This window comes from Macaca nemestrina, chromosome 16 (assembly GCF_043159975.1).
Source record: "Macaca nemestrina isolate mMacNem1 chromosome 16, mMacNem.hap1, whole genome shotgun sequence".
NCBI classification, from domain to species: domain Eukaryota; kingdom Metazoa; phylum Chordata; class Mammalia; order Primates; family Cercopithecidae; genus Macaca; species Macaca nemestrina.
This window is the reverse complement of record NC_092140.1, coordinates 82,759,912-82,776,648: the sequence shown is the minus strand read 5'-3', so window position 1 is coordinate 82,776,648 and position 16,737 is coordinate 82,759,912. Positions and strand designations below refer to the sequence as shown.

General features: G+C 41.0%; 1 protein-coding gene across 29 annotated transcripts in view; it reads right to left on the bottom strand.

The window, feature by feature from the left end:
- Nucleotides 1-16,737, bottom strand: part of LOC105491714 (uncharacterized) — a 279,924-nt gene that overhangs the window by 138,531 nt on the left and 124,656 nt on the right. For 9 of the 29 annotated variants that reach the window (XR_011614837.1, XR_011614836.1, XR_011614834.1 and 6 more), the window contains 2 exons: nt 10,424-10,526; nt 8,785-9,768 (listed from right to left, as the gene is read on the bottom strand). The exons of 3 other annotated variants lie outside the window; for them this stretch is intronic. Coding sequence is in view for 3 of the 26 variants with exons in the window: in XM_071081392.1 (XP_070937493.1) it covers nt 10,483-10,526 (44 nt within the window). In the remaining 23 variants the exon portion in view is untranslated. 17 more of the 29 variants (XR_011614845.1, XR_011614851.1, XR_011614850.1 and 14 more) reach the window with 7 other exon arrangements.

Here is a 16,737-nt window from a genome sequence, read left to right as displayed (position 1 = left end):
ACCAGAGAGCAGTGGCTTAAACACGATAGTTTAAGTTCCTCCCTGCTTCAAAATTTGATGGTGCTTTTATGTTGAGTAGCATTGATATTAAGCAGTCACGGTTCATTGTTCCACCCAGTTCTAGGCTAGATATATATAGCTGATACTTTATAGACTCCTAAGGGATGATCCTCAAACACATCAGAAATATAGAAAACCATAGAAATAACAAGTTCCTGAACATCTACCACTGCTTGTGAAATAGTTGTAAATCATTTGTCTCCAACTATATTATTTGTATAGTTACAAAATTCAGGACTCCATTCCAAGTGAGGAAGCAGATCTTCTCTTCAGTTCTGCAACTGTTGAAACTTTAGGTAGACTCAATAATAATGGCTTAGGGCAAAACCTTAAAATTCAAGCTCTTTTAAGGAAGAACACATAATTTTAACCACATAAACAATATTACAGTCCTCATTCAAATCAGATACCATAACACATTTCTTATCAGACCTTAATGAATAGAAATTCAATTTCTTATAACTTAAATTCTGAAAGAATTAAGTGACATGAGACAGAAGAAGGAAAAATGTATTGAACAAAAAGAGCCTGATACATCCTCATAAGCTTATTGGTAAATATTTCAAAAAATAGGGAAATAATCATGAATACATGTCTTTTTTTTCTGGATATAAATAGACTTCACTTCAGGCTGCCATCTTCATTGTGTTCTTTCTTTCTCTTTCTCTCTCTCTCTCTCTCTTTCTTTCTTTTGAGATGGAGTCTCGCTGTGCTGCCCAGGCTGGAATGCAGTGGTGCAATCTCAGCTCGCTGCAACCTCCACCTCCCAGATTCAAGCGATTCTCCTGCCCCAGCCTCCCAAGTAGCTGGGATTACAGGCATGTGCCACCATGCCCAGCTAATTTTTGTATTTTTAGTAGAGACAAGGGTTCACCATGTTGGTCAGGCTGGTCTCGAACTCCTGACCTCATGATCCACTTGCCTCAGCCTCCCAAAGTGCTGGGATTACAGGTGTGAGCCACCGCATCGGGCTGACTGTGTTCTTTCTCATGGAAAGAATTTCAAAATGACCTGCCAACAGGGTCCCAACCAGCCTGGAACAAAAGAAATGGCATCACCCACCCTGGTGTTCTAACAAGAAATTGCTTTGGAAGAGTTGATTGGCCTCTCTTTTCATATGACACCTGATTCATATCCTTGACAGAATTAATTTTCAATGAAGGGAGAGCTAGTTAGTAATTCATTGAAATGGCCCTGTGCATTGAAAGCCAATTCTCCTAAACTTGAACATCCTTGTCTGGCATCTTCCAGGAAAACAATCTTGCCTCCTTGAATGGCTTTTAACACCTAGAGCCAGGAAAATTCCCTGACACATTTAGACTCTGACTGAGGTCAACGTTCAGCACCCCACTAGCACTCCTAGGGATAGTGACACATTTTCCATCTTCCCTCTTGTTTCCATTACTCCCTGGGAAGGTTCAAATTAGGCAAGCATCAATATTTTGATGCAGTGACATGACAAATACCCACGGTCAAGGCTTGCAATTGCATTTTTGAAATGTCAGACAGAAGGGAGTAAAACAAGCAAATAAAACCAACCAAAAACACCACAAAGAGAAAATATATTAAGTGCCTTGAGAGATGTCCTATAGAACAATCTCTTATAGAAAAAAAAAAAAAAACTCAATATCAACATGCCTAAAACAGAATTTATTAATTTCCCTTCAAAACCCAGTCTGTGTTTCTTAGAGAATGGCATCACTGTTAAACCCACTTGTACAACCAAAGAACTAAAAAGACATCATGATGACTCCCTTGCCTTCAGCCAGCATGTAGAATTCTTCACCAACGCCTGTTGATTTTACCCCTTAAATATCTCTTGACTCTGACTCCTCTCCATCTCCACTGTCATCACCATCATCCTTCATCTCTAGTTACTGGTTGTGTTAGGTCATTCTTGCACTGCTATAAAAAAGTATCTGAAACTGGGTAATTCATAAAAAAAAAAGTTTAATTGGCTCACAGTTCTGCAGGCTCTACAAGAAACACAGCAGCATCTGCTTCTGGGGAGGCCTCAGGAACCATCCAATCATGGCAGAAGGCAAAGGGGGAGCAGGCACATCAAATGGTGAGAACAGGAGCGAGAGAGAGGTACGGGGGAGGTGACATACAACTTTAAATGACCAGATCTCACGAAAACTCACTATTACAAAGACAGTACCAAACCATGGGGGATCTGCCCCGTGATCCATCTGCCCCCATGATCTCCCACCAGGCCCCCACCTCCAGCATTGGGGATTACAGTTCAACATGAGATTTGGGTGGGGACAAATATCCAAACTATTATCACTGGCGAAAACTGCTGGATTGTCTAGCCTCCTCTATTAACTCTGACCTTCTACAATTTATTCTTATGCCACAGCTAGAATAATCTTTTTCAAACATAAATCCAATTGTAATATTGCTTTCTGGATGAAGTCCAAGATCTGTACATGGCTGACAAAATTCTGAATCTTCTGGCCTGACCCACCTCTTCAGGTTGACTTTGAGCTACTTCTCTTCATACACTGTGATACACTGTGCTTTAGTCACTTGGACCTCCTTTCAGTTCTTCAAACTCATGTTTCCTCCCAACCATAGCATCTTTGAAGATGCCATGATGCCTAATGTCTAATGCTCTTTGGTTCACACTTCGTCCTCCATTCACCTAATTAGCCATTATTAGGTGAGATCAAGTGTCGCTCTCTCAGAAAGGCCTTTCTTGATTCCCTCAGTCCAGCCATGTTCATTGTTATAAAACTGTCTTTCTTTCCTTCAGAGCAAACAGCTAACGTGCAATTTTACATTCATTCATCCTTTAATCCATTGTAAGTTCAATATAGGTGGAGACCATGTCTGACTTTCTTTATCATTGTTTGTTTGTTTACCAGTTTCAGTGAGAAATATGTTTAAAAGCTTCCATTGGGATTGTGAATTTTTCGGCTTCTGCTTTAATTCTATCTTTTTTATACATTCTGAAGCTACACGATAAAACACACAAATTAAGACGATTTTATCAGCCTAGTGGATTGACACTTTTACAGAGGGTCCTTCTTGACTTGCAATTTACTTTGTTTAATATTAGTATAACTATGGCAGCTTTCTTTTAGTTAGGGTTTGTATGGTGTATCTCTCTCTATTATTTCACTTTTTTTTCCTGTATCTTGTATTCAAGATGCTTCTCTTGTAAGCATTGCGTTATTGGGTCTTGTTATGTTTTAATACAGTCTGACAATATAAATGTTAAGAATTATTTACATTTAATATAATTGCTGAAACCCTTGGAGTTTTTTATGTTATTTTTTCCAATTTGTTTCATCTGTTCTACATTTTTTTCTTTACTTTCTTTTGAGTTAATCAAATTTGTTTTACTACTCCTTTTTTTTTCACATCTTAGCAGTTATAAATAATCTTTTGACATTCTTTCAAAGGTTATGTTAGAGATTCAACATGCATCCTGCATTGGTTAATGTATAATACAAATTTATACTTTTATCAATTTCTGTACAATTGAAGCATATTTGAACATTTTGACTTTATCTTCTATCTGCCTTTCAGGCTAACATTCTCATGTATTTTAAATCTACATATTGCCGGGCGCGGTGGCTCACGCCTGTAATCCCTGCACTTTGGGAGGCCGAGGCGGGCGGATCACGAGGTCAGGAGATCGAGACCATCCTGGCTAACACGGTGAAACCCCGTCTCTACTAAAATACAAAAAATTAGCCGGGCACGGTGGCGGGCGCCTGTAGTCCCAGCTACTCGGGAGGCTGAGGCAGGAGAATGGCGCGAACCCGGGAGGCGGAGCTTGCAGTGAGCCGAGATGGTGCCACTGCACTCCAGCCTGGGAGACAGAGTGAAGACTCCGCCTCAAAAAAAAAAAAAAAAAAAAAAAAATCTACATATTAAAAATTTAAAACCTTTATAAGGACATTATTAGTATTGGCTTATATAGTCAATATTTATTTAGATTTACTTACATATTTATCTTTCTTTTACTATTCATTCTTTGCTACAATTTTTTCCTGTCATTTAGCATCACTTGTCTTCTGCCTGAGAAACTCCCTTGTGTTTATTTCCTTTACAGCAGGCATTAGTGACAAATTCTTCCAGAAAATACAGTGTTCAAGGCTGTGGGTCCAGCCAAAATTTTACTGGAAACACAGAGAAGAGAGGACTTCTTGAGCTATATTCTGTAACTATGAGATTAATGAAATCCAGACTTCAGGAAATTCTATAGGTGAAACATCCCTAGATTTTCAACAGATAAAGTGTGAGGAGAAGAAAGGATTAGAAGGAGGTGCAGTGGATTAAAAGAGATTTACATATCAAACATTTCTTAATGGGCAAGTCTAGACTATATTGTCTAGGGATGCATAAGGGGGTAATAAAGCTATAAACACGAGAGAGATTACAATAAAAGTGTAATAAAAGTGTAAAGGTTGCTTCTAGGGAAGGTGGTGCATTGTGATCAGGCTAGCACACAAGGAACGTTTCCAAGTGGCTGGAAAAGTTCATTTCTTTATGGCTGTTACAAAAGTTTCTGCCTTAAAATAATTTATTAAGCTACACATTTGTTTTGAGTGGTTTCTGTCTTTGTGTTTTTTATTTTACAAAAAAATATACAAAGTAAAAAATGAATTAGAAATTGTAAAATTTCAACTTCAGTATTTTTTGTTATCTTACTTTGGCAGGGATATTTTACACTTTAGGGTGACTTACTATTGTCTTTTGCATCCATAATTTTGGTTGAGAATTCAGCTGTCCGCCTTATTGTTTTTAAAGACAATGTGTCCTTTTTCCTCTAGCTATTAACATTTTATCTTTGTCTTTGGTTTTCAACAATTTTATTACCGTGCACCTTGGTGAAGTTTATTTGCATTTGACTATCATTGGATTCATAGTGTTTCCTATAACTGTGGCTTCAAATATTGCTTCTACCCATACTTTATTTTCTCCTCTTTCTGACATTACGATGTCCTGAATATCTCTTACTTTCTTTTTATCTTGTTTGAATGTTTTTTCCTCTCTGTGATTCAGTCTAGATATTTTCTACTGACCTATATTCTAGTTTATTATTTCTTTCTTCAGCTATGTTCAGTCTGCTCCTAATTAATTTCTTGAATTTAAATTTTATTTATTATGTTTTAGTTCTAGAATTTCCTTCTTACTCTTTTTTATAGATTTTAGTTTTCTGTTGAAATTCTCCATCTCATCAACAACTTTCATTCATATGTTTAATAAAGTATTTAAAGTCTGTGTCTGATAACTCCAGGATCGATGTAGTATCCAGATCCCCTGTGGATCTCTTTCTATTGTCTCTGAATGATTTTTGGTCACTTGGCTTATCTCCTCATATTCTAGAATATTTTTAAAAAGAATGTTGGGGCCGGGCGCGGTGGCTCAAGCCTGTAATCCCAGTACTTTGGGAGGCCGAGATGGGCGGATCAGGAGGTCAGGAGATCGAGACCATCCTGGCTAACACGGTGAAACCCCGTCTCTACTAAAAAATACAAAAAGCTAGCCGGGCGAGGTGGCGGGCGCCTGTAGTCCCAGCTGCTCGGGAGGCTGAGGCAGGAGAATGGTGTGAACCCCAGAGGCGGAGCTTGCAGTGAGCTGAGATCCAGCCACTGCACTCCAGCCCAGGCGACAGAGCAAGACTCCGTCTCAAAAAAAAAAAAAAAAAAAAGAATGTTGGGCTTTATTCTTTGAAAAATTATAGAGATTATTTGAAGTTCTGGATGATGTTATTTTTCTTCCTGGGGGTTAATGCCAGGCAGTTAAGTGAACCAAGTCACCTTAGTCCAACCGGGCTTAAGCTGATTTTACTTTCTGTGAGAGCTGGTCTATACCTAGTTTGCCTTTATGCTTAGAGTGCTGTCCTTGAGGTATCCCAGCTGAAAGCCTAGGGTGTTTCTCAGTGCCCATCCTCATAGAGCCATGACCTCCAATTTTGTTCATGAGATTGCTGAAAACTATCTTCAGTCACTTATGAGCAGGCTAATGCCTCAAGGACAGAGTAGAACTGCATTTTGATCTTAACTTCTTTGTATTTATCTTCTGTCTGGAATGTTGTCTACTGATGCCCTTGCTGCCTTGATAGCTCTCATAATCCTTCAAGTAGTTTTTAAAATATATCATCCATTTTTTTCCCAGTTGTTCTTTGTGAAGCGTTTGTCTAATAGAAGCTAGTCTGTCATAGTTACAAAAAAAGGCTCTTTAACTACTATTTATTGATCATTTACTCAGAGGTCCTGTTATTTTCTCACATCACTCTGAGTTTTTTCTTTATTGAACTCTCTACAGTTTATAATTATTTTTATGTTTCTTTTTTTTTGACATCTGTTTCCCCCTTAGACTGAAAACTCAGTGGGTCATCAGGAATCATGTGTTTTGCTCATCACTGAATCCTTGATATCTAGCCAAGAATAGGCACTCGATAAATATTTTTTAAAAATGAATATAGGCTCTTGGTCTAAGCATTTTATATACTTTATCTCATTTAATCCTTTCCATAACCATATGAAGCAAGTATTGTTAGCTCTGTTTTAGTGAAGAGATAACAGAAAATTAGAGAGATAAGTAACTTCACGTGATCACTAGATGTAAAATGTTCTGTAAAACTCCTCTTCCTGCACACCTCATCATTATGCTTCTGCAACCTGTTACGTGCAGCCAGCTTTTTATTTTTAAATATACAGGTTATAAAGTGTGTTCCAGTTCCTTCTCTTCATTTTCTCCTTCCTCCTTTTGTTAATATTTCATGCCTTGTTTTTTTAGGCCTTCAGTGCTCATAAGCATTTCATTACCCAGTGAGCTGGAAAAATAAAAGACGATGAAGCTCACATAGCTGAGCAAGGAGTCTATGCTCCAAAACACCAAGAGGAGGGTGCGCCCTCCCCTCCCCTCAGGCCACAATTGGTAGCTTTGGTAACTAGACTCATTCATTTAAAATTTTTAAACATTTAATTTAATTTTCTTTTAAAATACACTGTATTTTTTAGAGCAGTTTTAGGTTCACAGGAAAAATGAGCAGAAAGTACAGAGAGTTCCCACATACCCCCTCACACACATACAGAGTGGTGCATTTGTTACCATCGATGAACCCACATTGGCTCATTCATTTTTATGCTGTATAAAACCATCTGGGATCGTGTGTTTGCCCAGTTTCAGCTACCTTGTGTTAAGAGTCCTCTTTTGACCTGCAGTTAAAATTAAAAAGTCTCTGCTTCTTTGTCAGCATTCATTCTGTTCTTAACACGCTGCAGTCAAGTTCACTTACCCCTGAACTTTGACCGTTCTAGCACATTTCAGCGTTCACATGCTCAAAATCAAGCAATTAACTTTAATATGCATTCTTAAAGGAAATCAGGTACAATCTCTGGAAGCCGTAAAGGATCACATTGTCACATTGAGTCTCAAATCTTTGTGATGCTGCACACACTCACGGTGCTCTCTCCTCCTGCCCAACAGACCAAGGCCTGGCTCAGGTCCCACCACAGCTGTGAAGCCTGTTCTAACAAGCTCCATCCCACGACAATTTTTTTTTTTCATCTTTGGCATCATATCTGGTATCACACGCTCCCAGAGAAAGTCATTAACCCTCTCTGAGCTTCATTTCTGTCTTCTGAAAATGTGGATTAAAACACCTCCTGACAGGCTTGTAGATCAATTTACATGCACCCAAATGTGTCCAGGAGAGGCACAGAGCAGACAGGCAGGAAACGCCAGTACTCCCCTTCTCCTTGCCTGCTCAGGGAAGTTTTCCTGGAGGACAGGTACACAATGTGGGAGACAAAACTGTAAAACTATATGCAAATGTGCTTAGACATAGATTAAAACAAAGAAACAATACCTCTGTGCTATCAAGTCCTTTCTGGATTTGTAAAGAAAGGGGACTAAGAAGTTGCCGGAGCAGAGCAGGGGAAAGATAGTAGAGCTGCCAGTGAAAATCAAAGAAAAAGTGGGGAACAGAGCACCATGTGGCCCAGGAATATCTTATTAATCTCCATCCATCTCAAAGGGAAATGGAGCATAACATGGCTACTCATCAAGACAGGTAGCCCTGTGCAGTCTCCATCTATGTGGAGACTGAGCTTCCAGTCACAGTACAAAAGGACATGGGTGAGATTTGGACAGACAAGGAAGAGGAAAATGGTTTCTGAAGGGGGAAGACAGACAGATCCATAACTCTAGGGCACAAAATAAAGGTATTTAAGCATCTCACAGCACACCGAGACAATGAGCAAACCCACTCGACAGGGTCAAGTGCCTGCAAAGTCAGAAGGAAGCTGATAGTAAAGGATTTTGAATGTCTGGTTGAGGACAATGGGTTTTGTAGGGAACTACTGGGGAACTTTGAGCTGGCATATCACATGACGACTGAGATACTTGAGCAGCACACACTGCACAGGAAAGAGGCCAGAGAGCAAGTGCAAGGTTCTTACAACAGTCCTGGTAGGAGCTGAGAAGGCTTCACCTTAAATGGTTACAATGCAAATGAAGCAGAAGGAATTTGTGTTCAAGCCCTGCCTTCTAAGATATTCCCGTGGCCTCCATTTCTTCTGGATTCTTTCCCAATATCACTATATGGCAGACTCCAGGTGTTTAAATATGTTTTTTTAAAAGTTGGTGAGCATTATATGTGCTTTTTAAAATATATAAATATATATAATATATATTTTAAAATATATATTATATATAAAATATATATTTTTTAAATATATATTTATATTTAAAAGTAAAAGAAAGTAATAAAATGGCCTTAATTCTGAGGATTTATTTAAAAAGAATTGTAACACAAAGAATTGGCAAACCTTCTCCCTAACCCACCATCAAAGAGAGATCCAGAATACAATATAATATAACATCAAAACCGGTGCTATTCAACTCAGGAAGCAAAGAGCATAACTATGACAACCATTGTGATTTTTCTTATATAGTAGACAGGATCAGCACAGGCAGAAAGAAACAAAAGCTTCTTAGCATTCATGAGTATATTGTTCCAAAATGCAGAAGGTGAAAGTCATGGTCATGCAGAAGTCAAGTGACCTGGGAAGAGAATTGGCCATGGCTCTCCAGGTGAGGAGGAGACAGAAATGAAGCTGGGAGACTTACACCCTTCACCCTTGCTCATGGAACCAAGCTCAAGCCTCGCTCCCCTGCTCGCAGTATAAATTGAATAGAGAAGTATCAGTGAGTATCCAACTGAAAGGCTTAAGGAGGAATATTCTGGGATGTTTCAAGATGCAGAAAAGGATCCAAACATCAGTTCTCAAATGAACGATGAAACACAGCTACCATTTGTTGAGACCCCTTCTGTGCCAAGCTCTAAATGCCCTTCTGTTGTCACGTCACCTAATTCTCACCATCAAAGTGGATTTGGGGGTGGTCTTCATCCTATTTTATATATAAAACTCTGAAGCTCAGAGACCTGCAGTAAGTAGTCCAAGACCTCAGTGTAGAGCCAGGATTAAAATCCAGCTATCCCTCCCTCCAAGGACTGATTTGCTTGCCTTGTTATGGCATTGAATATTATTACACATAAGGCTTATAAAGTGGGGAGAAGACACCTTTATGCAGTGCCCGTGTTTTGTTGGCCTCATTTGAGTCTTATTTTCTAGTCCAAAACATCACAGTCCTCCCACTGCACAGCTGCCTCTACCTGGCCTGTGCCTTCTTGTGAAAAGCTCTTTGGTGTGGCTGGCAAGACTTCGGAACTGCATGTTTCTGTTGAAGAAAAAAAAAGTCTGAGTTAGGAATTTAGTCTCACTCAGACTCAGCCCTTTGGCCCGAATGCAGAGAAAGAAGTCCAAGTCCCTGAAGTCCAGAGAAGGAAGAGTTTCTGGAGCTAAGCCAGGGTGACCTTTCAACAAGGAACACCCTTTATTGAGGCAAAGGAGAATCTTTGCTCTTTTGCTGAAGGTGCCCCCTCCACTTAGAAAACTGTTTCCCCCACTCTCCACTTGGCTGACTCCTGCTAGGCATTAGTAAGCCCCAAGTCAGGAGTTGCCCCTCTAGGACACTCACCCTACTACCTCCTGTGTTCCCACCACACCCGTGCTTTCCTCTGACATCACACTTGCCCTTTAGGTGACTTCTCTCCTGCTAAACTATGAGCTACTTAAGGTCAGAGCTGGTTTTACTCTGCTAAGAATCCCTAGTGCTATAAACTTCATAAATGTTGAGTGAATAAATGGACAAAAGTGGCCAATCCAAGCCTTTGTGGGGAGTATTAGAGTAGGGTTTAGATCTGGAGTACAGAGAGGGCCAGATACCTCCTACCTGACTCCAGAAACTTCCCCTCTCCTCTGTCACCCCTCAGACTTTGATGCTCTCTCAGTCATTGGTAGCAACGATACCAGAAATACTTTAGGGGAGTCACCTTTGTCTGTGAAGTCGGAGGTGTGAAAGCAGTTCAGCTCTTTGCTTTGGGTTCATGCTTCATTCTAGGAGGCTGAGAGCTGAGTCTCTGCCCTGGTGGGTTCCTAGCAGAGGAGAAGGAAGGTGCAGTTTCAGAATCCCACCTGATTATATTTATTTCAGACAGTTATGGCTAAAGGTGCTCTAGGTTGGGGAAACGAGAATCAGAGGATGCTTCCTTCCCATTCGACAGTATATATCAATCAACATGACCTTCTTGAGTTGACCGCAACATCCTGAAATACGATTTAGAGGCAGCCCAGAGAACCTGGTGCAAGCCCTGAGCTGACACAGTGCAGGATGACAAGGCAGACACTGGGGAAGGAAGTTCGTCTCTCTGCAGGTAACTGAGTGTGCATAGGGTTACCTGCCCCAGTCAGGCCATGCCCTGTTCAACTTTCTACCAAATGTCTCTCCTCTGCGCCTGCTTCTGAGGGTTGGACGGAAGCCAGGTGCTGCTGTAACCATGAAGACGGGTTATTTGCTCACTTGGGCTACTCTCCTTTTGGAACCCTCACCTGCAGGTGACACCCATGCTGTATAGCTGGCTGAGGGTGGCGGTGGAGCCTCCTATACACAAAGCTCCTGTGGGGTGCTGCTGCCCTGGGCTCCCTTTTCCTTGTCTGTGTGCTCTGTCTGTTCACTCTTTACCTAAGGATTCATGAAACACATGTGAAGCAAATTGCATCAGGGATTGGTGGCCAGACAGACTCAAGGTTGAAGTCCCTGATCTTGTACTTGCACAAGTTGTCTGTTGACCCTGGGCCCTATTTTCTTTATCCATCCAATGAAGCTAAAAATTCCTACCTTGCAGGTTGTTGTGATGATGAAAGCTGTGGTTCTCAATCTTAGCTACACATTCGAATTCCCTGGGGAGCCTTAATGTGCCAATGCCCTGGCCCTACCCAATCAATCTTTGGAGAGTAGACCCAGGCCCCGGTATTTTGAAGACTCCTGGGTGATTCCTAAGCGAACCCCAGGTTGTGACCACTGGATTACAGGCAATGTGTATAACCTGAGTGGCATACTGCTTTTGGAATAGGCTATCCCATTAATAAATGATACCAATATTACTATAATATTATTGCTGCTCCTAATCTTCCTTCTGCCAAGAAAGGAAGTATGGTTATGGGGCTAAAATATCCAAACTGTAAATAACAGAGCACATATAAGTGACATCACTAGCCTCCAAGCTGCTCAGTGAGATAATAACAAGAGTGGCTTGAAGTAGCCAGTCAGCTGTGAGGACCCCAGTTCTTTAAAATACGTGCATGCCATCTCTCACGTCCTTGCCTCATCCAGCCTGGGTCTGTGCCAGTAGAAACATTTCCAGTTAAAGTCCAGTGCCTTTATTTCTAGTACTGATTGTCTCCTGGGAGACAGCTGTCAACTTGTGCATCCCAAGTTACCTTTGCTCTGCAGTAAACAGATGAGTCACAGTTGGCCCCAGCAGGTCAAGGAACAAGCAGCCCTGGGCCATCCTGTCTGGTGGCTGAGGCTACTGAGACAATGCCCTTGGTGCCTATGAAGGAGTCATAAAGTTGGGCTTGACACTCTAAAGTTATCTTAGTTTGCTGATTGTTTGGCTAGAGGGACTGGTGTTGAGCCCTTCCTGGCTGTATTAGGGCTTTGCATGATAAGCGTAATTAGGGTGAGAGGAGGCCAAGCAGCCTGCAGTGTCTGAGGCAGCAATGGGTCAGGCAGAGCAGTGCAGATCATTGACCTCAGTAGAAAACCCCCAAGCTGCACTTTAATACCAGGTCCCCTCTTTTTCCAAACTAAAAATGCCCTGGGTGTTGGTAGCAGAAGGGCTGACTATAGGTTAATGTTGCTACGTATCCTGATTTGTGGGGCAGGGAGGGCTAGCTTTAGTTTTAAGTCAAATGTTTAAATGATTCTCAAATCTGTCTGCCTCTTTACCTCCAAACCACCCAAGCCTGGGCCAGAATCATTAAAGGATGGTGCACTTGTGCCGACTCGACAGCTATAGCCTCCCACCAGGATCCCTACATTCTCTCCTGCCTCACAGAGCAGCCGAAATGATCCAGCCTCGCCTCAGGTCGGACCATTTCACTCTCAACGTGAAACCCTTCCGTGATTCCCTGATACTTTCAGGATCAAGTCTGACCCTTTGACATGGCCTCCAAGCCTAGGTCAGCCTGACCATCATCCTCTTGCTGCCTTACATTGCTGCAGGTGGGTGGAAGGCCTTGGCTGCTCTCAACTCCAAACTTCTTTTCCTTTTAGGTCTTGGAACCACATTCGTCCACCCACCTGGGGCTCTTTCTCAAGCATAACTCTCAACCCCCTTCAGTTCTGAGCTTAAACTTTACTTCTTTCTCCCTCCCCTTAGAGTTCCTCACACATGAGCCCCTTGAACTCTGAGTCTGGGATCCTAACCCTTCTTAGGTTTTATTATTACCCCTTGCCTAACCAGAATCTAAGTTCCACGAAGGAGGGACCCCATCCATACTCCCCATGCCAGTGAATACATTTCACGTAAACCCTGAAAGTATTTGCCAGTGATAAGGTAAAAGCAGTGGGTTCACAAAGGACAATACCATTTGCAGAAGAAGCACCATGTAGCAATGAAAACCCAAATGGTTACTCAGATTATGTGAGGGCCACAGTCATGGGCAAGGTCCCTGTCACGTGTAAGAGACAATGTGAGTTATTTTATCTACATGAAATATGCCTTTTTTTTGGTAATTGTCATTTTTTCAAAGAACTTTTTGCTAGGCTATCGAAAAGGTGAACGACTCAGGAAAATGGGCATTGTGGTTGATGGTTATTTAGCACTACAGTGTGCCAGGTCCAACAACCTTATGAAGTAGGTGCTATTATTACTGCCATTTAGTGAATAGGGAAACTGAGATGCATAGGAAATTAAGTAATTTGCCCAGTGCTGTAGAGCTGATCGGTTGAAATTGTATCTGAAGCCAGGCACTGCTGTTTCCGGGCAGACACCCATTGTACTGTCTCCCTGTGGAACTGCAGACCTCCTTCCAACACTGAGGGTCTTCCACATTTGCCAGAAAATACCAAGGGCTGAAGATATGCAATAGGCTTTACCTCGCTCTCTCAAGAGGTGGAGCTGGTGCATGCCTCAGAACATAAAAGGGTGGGGTTTGATTTCTCATCTTCGTGAATTATTTCTGAAGAGTTTATTGTATAATCAGTGACTAAGTAATTGTGGCCATGAGGAGATACAAAGTTGTTTCATTACAGACGGTGTAATCTTGAACTTCATGGAAAGGCCCCGGGGCTCTGTGGCTTCCCATCCGTCTTGTGATCCGGAATCATGCTGATCTGAAAGAGCACTGTGACTCTGGGAAATTTGTTACCAATGGATGTTAGCCACAAGTCCTATTGGCAAATGGACCCCAGGTGGCCTGCAGTGCCAGGCTGTTTCCCTGCCAGCCTCCCAGTCTGGCCCTAACTCCCCAATGTAAGTGAAGGGCACAATGGAAACGTTATTTTAGGCCTTTCCACTTTAATTTCATTTCCTACAAGGGCATCTGCTGGTTTTTCTTCATTTGGCTGGTGCCTCCCATATGATTAGTGGAGATCCACTGAGCAAGGGCATTGACCTACTAATTGTTAAATGCATGTAGAAGCTCTGAGGGTTCGGCTCTCAACGATATCCCAATTATTACTATACATTGTTTAGATGTTCTCTTCCCCATACTGCGTTATTGGGTTCATACTGGCTTCTAGTAGTAAAATCACTTGCTCTGTTTCTAAGCCTGGTGACAATTCTGTTGTGATTAACTCTTTCCCAACTTCTTGAACCTGAGAAATATATTATTCTATTAGAAGGAGCTCAAAAATGGTACATACATTTTTCTCTTTTATAACATACTTCTATGAAGTATCAGACATTTCATTTGCACTTTCTCATCTAACCTTTGCAACATCCATATGCATACTTATTATTATTGTGTCCATTTTATAGAGGGGAATATTGAACACACAGTGTTTGTTTTATTTTGTTTTTAAGTGACTGACCTATCAAATGTCACACAACTAGTAATTAGCAGATTGGTTTATAAACTCAGGCAACTGGCTTCAAGCTTAACTACTTCATGCTTAACTACTGTACTGTGCTGTTCTACTTGACTTCCTTGTATTGTTTTTGAGTGATTTTATCTATTGTAGTTGAATCGATGACTACTTGTTTGTTTGTTTATGAAAAACATATGGTCTTGAGTAATTAGGATGTATTTCCCAGCATCATTCAATTTCCATGACACATATTCTTCCAACCCCAACACACACACAACTGTGCACAACATACCGTTGGATTCAGACATATAAACATTGGTGCATTTTCCTTTTCATGATATAAAATTGTCCTCTTTCTTATACCCAATCACCTTACCATTTTTTTCAAGATGATCTGGAACCTGCTCTTGGTGAGCCACTTTGGAAATTAGGGGGACTTTTCTGAGACAGCAATAGTGTCTCTAATAAATATGGAATTCCAGGGAAGGTACACATAGTGTCTTAACACTGGATGGACAGTGTTTATCTCTTCAAATGGTTTGAAAGAATCCTTCAAATCTTTTTGGAACTGATTTCACTTCACCTTAGAAATCAACCACATAACACATTGGGTTGGATCAATGCATCCTCTGTATCTCTTGGAGCAGCAGCAGTGCAGAATTTTCCTTCTAAGATCAATGGCAGGCTGGGAAAATACCCAGACATTGTACCCAATGTGACAAGCAATAAGGAGTGGAGGTAAGAGATCCAGGCCAAGTCTTGGCCTCACCCCTGCTTACTGGTCTTATGATCCTAGGCACATTACAGTTTCTTTGAGGCTTGCGTTTTATTTCTTCACAATGGGCCTGACAATACCTGCTCTCCTTCTAGACTTTTCAAAGGGTGAAATGAGATGACAGCAGAAGCTGCCAGGCATGGTGATGAGCACACAGCAGGCCCTCACTAATGTGGAGTCCAAATCCCACACCTTAGCAAGGCTGGTTTAGGAACACTCCAGGGAATGTTCAACATTTTTCCTGTAAGGTAATTTCTTAAAATGAGTACATTGCTAGATCTCAGATCCCCAAATTTCCAGGATATAACAGAAATGAAGTTTCAGTCACTTCACAATGAAACCGCAAACAAACTAAATGGAAAGTGATTTGAAGACTGTCAGAGACACAAGGAAGTAGTCTCTTAAGAATCATTTTCTTTCTTCTAGATTAGGATTTGGGAGTAGATTATTTAGATTCTTTTTTAAAGTAATTTAGATTAACTTTTGAACGGTCAGACTATTTGAGGTTAAAAAGAGTGAAGATAAAGGTTAACAATCATTTGATAACAGGAAAAAAAAAAGTATAAATCATAGTAACTGTAACAGAACAAAATCCATTTTCCCCACTTAGAAACAGTAACTATTAGGTGGACAGAACCCAGAGAAAACACTTTAGCAGTATTGTTTGCTGAAGAGAATTCCTGTAACTAAATCAAAAATACTATTTTCGTGGGCCCTCTACCAAGGCATAGAAATAATTTTGTTATTACAGGCTCAACTTTCTAGAGATGATTTTGTGAGAAGATTTCACAAATGGTCGTGCTTGTCTTTTAAAGATAAATGGTGATGAATACACTGAGAAATCAACTACAATCTTCAGGGTATGTGTGAGTCTCAGACTCAACACCTTCATGACCTGTTTCTTTTTCCTGTGAGAGTTAGGAATCCCTCCTACGTGTCTGTGCTGTTGCATAGAGATGAAAATTTACTTTCTGTTACGTTGGGTACTGGAACTGGCAGAGGTAGATCTCATCCCTCTTGGTCTTCTAGCCATTTGTCTTCTTCCTCTCTCTGCAGAAACGCATCAGTAGACACTGCTTTCAATATTCGGGCTTCTCAAGAGGCTATTTTTGTTGTTTGTGACTTACAACTCATTAGAAGAAGGTGAAAGATAATTCTGTACCTCCGTGGCTGTTTAACTCCTTGAGAACTGTTTGCTTATGAAATCAAGCAAGACTGGAGAGGGTGCTCTGGGACAGTGAAAGAAGCCCAGGACAAATGATTTTAATTGGCAGAAGCAGTGCTGACTGGGACCCCAGACAGCCACCTGAGACCACTATAACTTTTCTCACTGTTGCCTGTCTCTGTTCTGGTAGATGCCGGGTTGTGGGTTAGATGTTCTTTTGCTTTTAGAAAAAAAGAAAAGAAAAAAGCACCTGAAATTATCTCTGCTTGTATTCATTCATTCATCAAATACTGATTGAATGCATATTGACAGGCAAAGATCTGTGCTGGTA